This window comes from Eleutherodactylus coqui, chromosome 11 (genome assembly GCF_035609145.1).
Source record: "Eleutherodactylus coqui strain aEleCoq1 chromosome 11, aEleCoq1.hap1, whole genome shotgun sequence".
NCBI classification, from domain to species: domain Eukaryota; kingdom Metazoa; phylum Chordata; class Amphibia; order Anura; family Eleutherodactylidae; genus Eleutherodactylus; species Eleutherodactylus coqui.
In genome coordinates, this window is record NC_089847.1 from 58764176 (window position 1) to 58773890 (window position 9715).

The 9715-nt window shown below is 41.4% G+C and overlaps 1 protein-coding gene across 1 annotated transcript in view; it reads left to right on the forward strand.

Moving 5' to 3' along the window:
* LRP5 (LDL receptor related protein 5) overlaps nt 1-2810 on the forward strand; it is a 168366-nt gene extending 165556 nt beyond the window's left edge. Inside the window, exon 23 of the mRNA XM_066584175.1 lies at nt 427-2810. Within this exon, the coding sequence (XP_066440272.1) occupies nt 427-688 (262 nt within the window). The 3' untranslated portion in view covers nt 689-2810. The remainder of the gene's footprint in view (nt 1-426) is intronic.
* Nucleotides 2811-9715: the final 6905 nt, after the last annotated feature.

The following is a 9715-nucleotide window of genomic DNA, read 5'->3' on the forward strand; positions in this document are numbered from 1 at the left end:
AATACTTTTTATCATCTCCTACTGGTGTAATTAAAATATTGGAATCTCTTCAAGTAAGCAAACATTATTGTACAATGACTGCAAATATCACCCAATGGGCACATTTACGAATCCATTGTTTGTATAAGCACTACTTCACTGTTAAACGGGCGCGTTGAATTTCAGCATTGGTCCTTTTGTTCTCCTTGGAGGTAAGCCACGAGCAGAGCTGTTTGGCTGCTGCTTTCACCTCTATGCTTAATGAAAACACATGAATGCTCAGCTAAATTGAGCATTCACGTATATGAGGTTGACGAGCAAAACAGCGGTCTGTCAAGCGGGCTTGTTCAGCCAACCGGTCACCATTGTTTTGTTGAAGACCATAAACGATAAGAAAATATTACCTCCTTAAATGATCATGTCCTTTTTGTTTTGTTTTTTTTGCAGGCCTTACCTTATACGAGGCATTGCTCCACCAACGACACCTTGCAGCACTGATGTTTGTGACAGCGACTACACTACCAGCAGATGGAAGGCTAATAAATATTACATGGATTTAAATTCTGATTCAGACCCATACCCACCTCCTCCCACTCCCAGGAGTCAGTACATGTCAGCTGAGGAGAGCTGTCCCCCATCTCCAACAACAGAAAGAAGCTACTTCCACCTTTACCCCCCACCCCCTTCACCATGTACAGACTCTTCATGACCCAAACCGAAGGAACCTGCCCCTCAAAATTTGTAAATAATTTAAATATGAACGAAAGAACAAATATATAAATATATATATATTTTATGATTTTAAAGATAATTTGGATTGATGTTTTTATAAGAAAAAAAGGAAAAGTACAAAAATATGAAATGTGAATATAATGGGTCAGGGGGGGACTGTGAAAAATGTACAGTGGAAAAATATTTATATATATATTTTTTTCTATTTAACTGCCATGTGCCATGTTTCTTATATGATCTACAACATAATTTGTATCTTTCCAGAATACATGCATTTTCTTATTTGGTGCTAAACTGGAATAGAAATGTTAGACATTACAAACATGATATTTGTATTAATACCTGCACCATGCAAGAAAGGTAGTCTGCAGGTTGGTATTTTATGGCCAAGTGTCAGCCTCTGTTCAGTCTGTTCTTTTTCATCTGTCTAATGCACTGCAGTTGAATTGCCGCTTCTCTCTGTGCTATCTTCCAGCTTGTACTGTGGATGGATTGTTCAGTCACTAGTATACTGACTGTAAAGGGGTTGTCCGGTTACCGGCCAACTTTTCCTAAACAGCTGAAACTCCATTAAAATAAACACAAGAACAGTACTTACCCATCCTCTGCATTGCCGATCCAGCGCTGTAGCCCTGACGTCCTGCCAGCATTAGTTGTGTAAGAGGTCATCGCAAGAATTCACCTTACTGCTGCAGCCAATCAGAGGCTATAGGGGCACTGTTCTGAACTCCTAGCATCATTGCACCCAGGATGTGAATGCTGATGTCAAGAGAATAGACTTTGACTCTGTAGTCTCTGATTGGCTGCAGCGGTCAGGTGACTTCCTGTAATTCTATTTTCCACAACAAATGTTAGGAGGACTTTAAACTATAGCACTGGATCCCCGCTGCAGGCATGTACTGCACTTTTTGTTGTTTTAACGCAGTTGCAGCTATTGGGGAATGTTGTCAAGTAACCAGACAACCCCTTTTAATGTTGAAAAAAATTACAGGATGAGTACATTTTCAGCAGAATGAAAAACATCCTAATGGAATAGATCTAGACTGATAGATTGAATCCCACAGAAATTCACAGGATTGATGTTTTAACAAGATCCCCGGTATAAATTGATTTGTTGGAAAAACCCCTTTAATCCAATCTAATGGTATGTCCATTGGATATACCTTCGTCTAATCAGTGGGGCCGGATTCAGAGAACACGAGTGCCTGGTCTCATGGACATTTTCCACTTAAATGTTTGTGAAATATGGAAATATCTGTAGGTGATGGACTAGTCACTTTTTGAGTTATCCAGTTGATTTGCTGTGAAAGTAACAAAAGTAAAACCTGAATTATAAACCTACTATACCCCCATATTTTCTGAAAGTAGATGCCTGGCACATTGTGAAAAATACCACCTAAGCTTTTTTAAAATTCTGTGCACTTTCATGCAATTTTACATAAATGTGTAAAGTTTTTGTAAGAAATGATAAAAATTCATGTTTGTGGCTAAAAGCAGCGCATTAGATGTACAAAACATATAGAAATAAAAGATCAAGATGTGCAGAAATCCTACATGTCATTTATACTTACATCCATGTATCTTCACCGAAGTAAATGTCTGTGATGGAGAGAGCTACCCCGAAACATTTGAGTCAATAAATGTCCCGATCATTTACAGGGGTGATTATATGTGCAAATGTTCTTCTCGCTGCTTTATTAAAAACAAAAGAACTCCCCACCCCAATGCCACCCAGAGCCCGCTGCATTTATAAAAACACACCGCTCCAGCAAGAAATGCAGTGTAGAAAGAAACTTATGTTTTTCAGTTTTCCTCACAACCTGCTGTATTTGGACCCCGAAAAGGCAGCAGAAGCATCTCATGTGGGCTTTTATTTTGTTGCAAGTCTAGCATTTAGGAATATTGTACACTTGGGCCTCATGACCACTTGAACCCATGGATTCCACAGCTGAATCCCACATCAGAATCTGTGCGTGCCCGCGGCCATGGGCATTAAAAACAGCTTCTTACCTCTCCGGATCCAGCATGGGTCTCCTCCGTGCCGGCTGGATCTTCTTTCTTTAGCACGGCGGATGTGTCCGGGTGCGCCGGCTGACACGCCCGGCGCATGTGCAGTGCTTACTTTTTTGCTTGTAAATCTCCTGCTTTCCAGTGGATCTGAGGCACGTACACAGTAACAGTTGTGGGTGTACTGCGGATCGGAAGGCTTCCATTGACTTTAATAGAAGCCATCCCTGTGGGATCTGCAGGACAATAGTGCATACTGCGATTTCTCCCTGCATGTGAGATCCGCACATGGGGGAAATAAATCACACCCGCATGCTTTAAATTGGCTTGCGGATGCTAATGCATACCTATGGGCAGCTAGAGGTGCGGGTTTCTTGCAGATATTTATAATTAAAATCCGCACTTGGACATTGGGCCTTAGAGCCAATTGTCAATCTTAAGCTGGTTTCACACGCAGCTTTTTTTTTTCTTGAAAAACTGCCACAAAAACTTTGGCTTCTTTCACAAAAATGAGGGCTTATTCAGACGACCGTATATCGTCCGGGTTTTCATGCCTGGCCGATATACGCTGTCCCTTTATGCAGGGAGAAGAGGCGGGACGAGACGGGAGCAGGGCACTGAGCAACCGCCCCATCTCTGTTCCTCGCACTATTTGCAATGAGAAGGGGCAGAGCTAAGTTCTTCCCCGCCCCCTCCCCATTGCAAATAGTGGCAGGGGGCGGGAGCTCATAGCACTGCTCCCGGCCTGCCTTCCCCCCTGCAGAGAGGGACAGAGTAAATCGTCCGGGAGTGAAAACCCAACCGATATACGCACATCTGAATAAGCACAGAGTGACTTCACTCTTTTAGGTGGTTTGACAAACTCTACTTTAAAGGGATTCTGTCACCAGGTTTTATAAAGTTGGACTTAGAGCTGAGCTCGGAGTCATGAAGGCGGACTGTGGCAGCATCACTCTGACTGCATCATGCAGACTGACAGCTCTCTTCCTTTTATGTGTATAAGGAGAAAGTGGCCAGCATGACCCACCGCTGTGACTCAGCACTGAGTCAAACATCATTAACCTGGTGACAAAATGCCTTTAAGAAAAGTTCCACATTTTATGTTTTTCTTTAAAAAAAAACAAAAACGTAAAATAAAAAAATAACAGTTGCTAGATGCAATATGGGCGAATCAGTAGGGTAATATTAAATGTGCTACAAACAGTGCATTTTCCTTTTTTGTGCTTTTTGTTTTTCATTTGTGTATTTTTGCATCAGGATGTTTTGTTACTGCACCAAACCTACAGCCTGCTGCTTTTGTATTTTTCATGCATTTTTAACAATGCTTTTCTATATGGGGAAAAAAGTCCAAAAAAAGCATGTAAGAATGAGTGAACTTTGAATTAAAAAAAATTCACACAAAATAGTTGTAAAAAAAATAAAAGCCATGAAAATTTCATGTTTTTTGGCCAAGCCCTAAAGAACTGCTACAAAAAAGTGTGTGAAGAAACCCTAAAGGGATTGAATCCTAATCGCACTGTGCCTTTCCGCTTCTGACAACGTTCTGATTGCATAGCTTGTGTGTCATGGTGCATCTGCAGACAAAGCTCATATCATATGGTCTTCTCTTTTCACAGTTTGCTTTCTAAGCAGGAAAATGATTTTTTGTCTGTTTTTTATTATTTTTTTTGCTTCCCACCTTTTATTCTGATTTGTATTCTATTCTAGAGCTTTAAAAAAGGGTTGCCTCTGAAACAAACATTGAAGGCAGATCTGTATAGCAATGCCCATTCACCAGGGGTCCAACCACTGTGATCACTGATTGCTAGAACATCATGACAGTGGCACTAGGAAATCGTTCAGCCACTTCTTTCTCTTTTCAGGAGATGAAGCAACAAAGTGCTTTCCTAATGTTGCTGCCATTCAGTGGAGCCATCTGCTGGGCTTACATCAGTTGAACCATCACCTATTGAAATCTCACTGATAGTCCACCATTTTCTGTCCCAAGACAATGGGAGAGATTAAAACTGACACAAGGGGGAAAATGCCTTTAGCGATGTTTCCCAACTCCAGTCCTCAGGGACCGCCAACAGGTCATGTTTTCAGGATTTCCTCAGTATTGCACAGGTGATGTAATTATTGTCGGTGCCTCAGACATTGCCACAGGTGTTCTTACTAGAGGAGATCCTGAAAACATGACCTGTTGGGGGTCCCTGAGGACTGGAGTTGAAAAACACTGGAGTATAGCAATCAATCAGATCTGAGCTCTCATTTTTCAGAAGTCATTTGGAAAAGGAAAGAAACAGATTGGTTGCTATGGGAACTGCTCCACTTTTTATTTACACCACTTTTGAGAAGTCACCCGCGATGTATTTAAATGGGATACTGCGTGACCCCAAATGTTAGTTTCATTTTTTTTTTTTAGGTTTCAGTCAATTCAGATTTTTCTTCTTAAATTTCCCACCCGTTTTAACACACAATATAACATTTAGTGTAGATTTGCATACAAAAAGCAACATAGTCATACTATACTGGAGATCATTTATCATTCTGCAGCTAATAGTCAATATAAACTATCAGCAGACAGTGAATAACTGACAGGCTAACAATGAAGATCCCCGACTCTGGCACCCCTCTTATGCTACCATAAGCAGAAGGTCAAGCAACTGCCACCAACAAAAACCAAAAGTATATAGCTATCATAAAGCGTTCTGCTAGTAAATACAGAACCAAATGCATTTCAGCAAGATGCTAAGACTAAGATGTTTTACTATTTTGAAACATCTTTTTGGAGAGTAAGGGCTCATGCCCACGGTGGCGGAGTCCGCCACGGCGCCCCCCCAAAACCCTCCTCCTTACCACTGCAGATCCTCCGTACGCGTCCTGCATGGAGGGCTGGCGCGCATGCGCAGTACAGCGCATGATGTGTCAGATGACGCAGTGGGCGGGGCTGCTGGCTTCTATTGACTACAATGGAAGCCGTCCCCACATATTCCTGTGGCATTTAGAACATGCCGCAATTTATTTCATGCTGCGGAATTTCATGGTGGAATGCTGCAGCATGAACATTGAGCTATTTGGTTCAATAAATCCTAATAGCTGCGGGTTTCCGACACATACAACGCGGCAGAAATCTGTCCGTGGGCATTAGCCCTTAATTGGTATGTTCTAGGGCACAGTTCAGTTACCACTTATTACAGTACAACATTGGGTTCTTTTTGGGGTGGCATGAAATACTTGTCAAGTGTGTTTGGAGGATCGCTTATGAATATTGTGCCTTTATCTATCAATGTACTTGGCAGTATTGATATAACATTGACAATCTCCTTATTTATTCTGTATGTTTGCTTTGGCTTCATACTTAATTGACAGTTACAAGCACACCTGTAGATGGATTTGTGTACCCCCTCTCCAGCTTTACAATCTGTGTTTTAGTTTATGTAAAGCATTGTCTCTATATTGTGGAGAAAACTGCTTAAAGTGACCCTCCAGCCTTTGGGATAAGATTTATCCCTGGACCTGAACGGGAGAGTATAATATTTCCTTCTGCAGCCTTCTTTCCTGGACACAGTTTCTCACCTCCTCTTCAGCCTTTCAAGATGATGGAACCTCTCCACTGACAACTAGGTACACACTGTTTATCAATAGTCTGAGGCTCTTACAACTACTTTTGGATTGGCCAGCACTGAACACATAAGCTGGCCAATTAGATAGCATATGTAGTCTAAGGGCCAGTTCACACAACATTCAGACCTTTAGCACCAGGTTTCCATCTGGATCACCAAAAACTGCATCCAGATGAAAACTATAGCCTAGCATTACTGAAACTGAGACAAGGAAGGTCTCTAAATGGAAACCTGTGACAGAACCCGGGGACTAAGGCCCGAACGTCACTAGACACTACCAACGCACCATGTACATCGCGTAGTTGGCAAATCGGTGCAGCTTTTTTTGAAGGAAGACTAAAGAGGGGCCCCGTAAATGACAAATCAGGAAGATGATTTCCCTTTTAGAATAGATTTTTCTCCTAAGTTTTGATTTACTGTAGCGCAAACAAGTTCTAAATGTGACCCCTTCCTTCATTCACATCCTCTCCCTTGTCCTGTGTTTTTTTTTTTTTAATTCAACTGTACTAACTATATAATAGTGTGAAATCCTGGAGACGTAGCTTCAATGCAGCTTTCTATTCACCAAGTGTCTATGATGAATTGCTATGTATTCTTATGGCACTTCATAATATGTATGATTTGTATAGTAAACTACTACATTTCACTGGTATATTGAGATTAAAATAATTTATTTTGATTTGACATGCAGTACTTTAAAGGACTTTAGCTCAGTATATTCTTATTGCTTTGTTTTTAGCTAATAATGTACATTTTATTTTTAGCCCTGCTAGCATTAATATGATATAAATTGAGAACATTGCCCATGTTTTATCATTGATGGAGCTCTTGCTTCCTGCAGACTACAGATGGATATTCACTTGATAAAAGGGTGCTACTGTTGATGGCCACAGTAGGCTGAAGTACTATTTCTGTCAAATGTAGCTCTGAAATGAAATTTACATTTAAACTACATAGACCCAATCTGTCCACTGAACATGCATTTGGTTATTTGACCACTGCATATACTTGTCTTGGCCAAATATATTCTTAGCCATATGTTACTGTTCCCTAAACCATTCATAAGAGGAATTATAATTCACAGAAAACCCCCTACATGAGAATAACCTAAAACACCATTTTATTTATTAAATAATTAAAACCACGGGGTATAAAGGGACAGAAACATATACACCCAGATGCTATGGTAAAAAAAAGAAACCATAGTACAAAGGTGAACAAAGCCCAAAGATGTGAAAAAGGGGATAACAAAGCCCTGATGGATGGTAGGGCCTAATAAAAGGGGGATTGTAAGCTGGATAGACCTCCGCATGAAATATCACCAAGCTAGCTACAGTAGTACCTCGTTATGGTGTCGGACCGCAGCCCTCAGAATGGAGGTTGAGGACTGCGGCCAAAGATCTAAAGAACGCTTGATGATAAACACTAAGGCTGATGATATGTTTCGCAGCCATGTGGCATCCTGGCCATGTCTAGCAAGGGCCTTCAGTGGGATACAGAGGACTGATAAACCAGACCCACAGAGGGGTACAGACTAAACTGTATACTACAAAACTATTGGATTGATGTTCCAGCAGTATGTAGATATATTGGATGCTCCAAAGTATGATATTGGGATGCTCTGTTAAAAATGACCGAGCTCTCAATGATCCAATTTTAAACTTACAATCCACAGATATTTAGACTGCTTGACGTGTTTTTCTGGCCGTGTGGACAGAGCATCAGTTTAATGTGGTGAAAATGTCACTGAACCGCTCTCGGTAGTTAATGATGTGGTATTTGGTTTCAGGTGGAGCCAAGCCTCAGTCCTGTTAACCCACAATTGGGTAACTCCTAAGGAAAACGGGGCCTCCTAACATGTCTTTAAAAAGACACAGGGCTGAGATCTAATAATCTCCATTGACATCCTGGAGTTGCCAATATACACCTGAGGCACAAATGGAAACACCAGCTCTGATGGTGGGCTGGTGTTTCCATTTGTTATTTTCTCCTTCTGACACCAGCTCACCATCAGGACTGATGTCTGTATCTGCTTATTTGGCATTCATGGCCTAATAATCTTGACTAGTGCATCTTCGGTTTATTAACCAGCCTCTAGCTGCCTAGCTTATTGTGGGTTTATCATCAAGCGTTCTTTACATCTTTGGCCGCAGTCCTCGACCTCCATTCTGAGGGCTGCGGTCAGACACAACGAGATACTAGCTAGTCTGGTGATATTTATGTGGGGGTCTATCCAGCTTTATTAGACTCTACCATCCATCTGGGCTTTGTTATCCCCTTTTTCACATCTTTGGGGTTTGTTCACCTTTGTACTATGGTTTCTTTTTTACCATAGAATCTAGGTGTATATGTGTTTGTCCCTTTATACCCCGTGGTTTTAATTATTTATCAATAAAATGGTGTTTTAGGTTCTTTTGTGAAGGGTTTTCTGTGAATTATAATTTAGCGCTTTCTTAAGCCTCTCTGCCTCTATGAAACATAAGACTAATAACATTTACCCAATAAATGAAGACGTTCGTAGTTGGTGTAGAGCAGTGATGAAGAATGTGATGCCAATATGTTGTAGTAAGTAAAAGTAGTAATGTACTTAGTATGAGATGACACAGGATGAAAGCAGTCAGAGAAAATTGCAGTATGTTCTACTCTGGTCCGTATCACAGACCAATATTGCTGATATAAGTCAACAGGAGTATAAAAAAATTAAATACGGATGTTACATGTGTATTTACTTCATGTATGTTGCCAGGAGTCGGTGTGCGTTTTTTTTTTTTAAGTGTGTGAAAAACAGTGAACACAAATGCAACACGTAAAAAAAATGCATATGCATATGCTAAGCTGTCTTCCTCTTTCCTCTCCGGCTCACCTCCTCCCTCCTCTAGCTGTTTGCAATGGGAGAGGGTGGGACAGGGGCAGAGCTAAGCCCCCGCCCCTTGTCCACATCCGGAAATGGGAGGGGCGGGATGGGGTGGAGCTTATCCCCGCCCATTGCAAACAGCCAGAGGAGAGAAGGGAGAGGGAGTTTAGCAGCTTGACTGCTAAACTCCCTCCCACCTCCCTTCCCCGGCTGCTGTCATTGGCTCCCATAGGAGTCTATGGCAGCGACTGTAGTCAGGCCAGAAAGATCTTTTCTGCCAGGTGCTTTTATGTTGCGGGAATATACCTGTGTTATCTGATGCATTGGAATCCAATCCAATTCATGTGAAAACGCCGGCTGATATGCGCTCATGTTAATAAGCCCTGAAAATGCATACACCCATGCGAATGAACCCTTAGGCTACACAGCAAAAAGAAGCTGTGCCCAAACTGTGGCGATAGCTTTAATTGTTTTCTGCAAGAAGTAGTTGGAGTTCAAACTGTAACTGTAGCCAAACATTTTCTAAACTTCACTATAA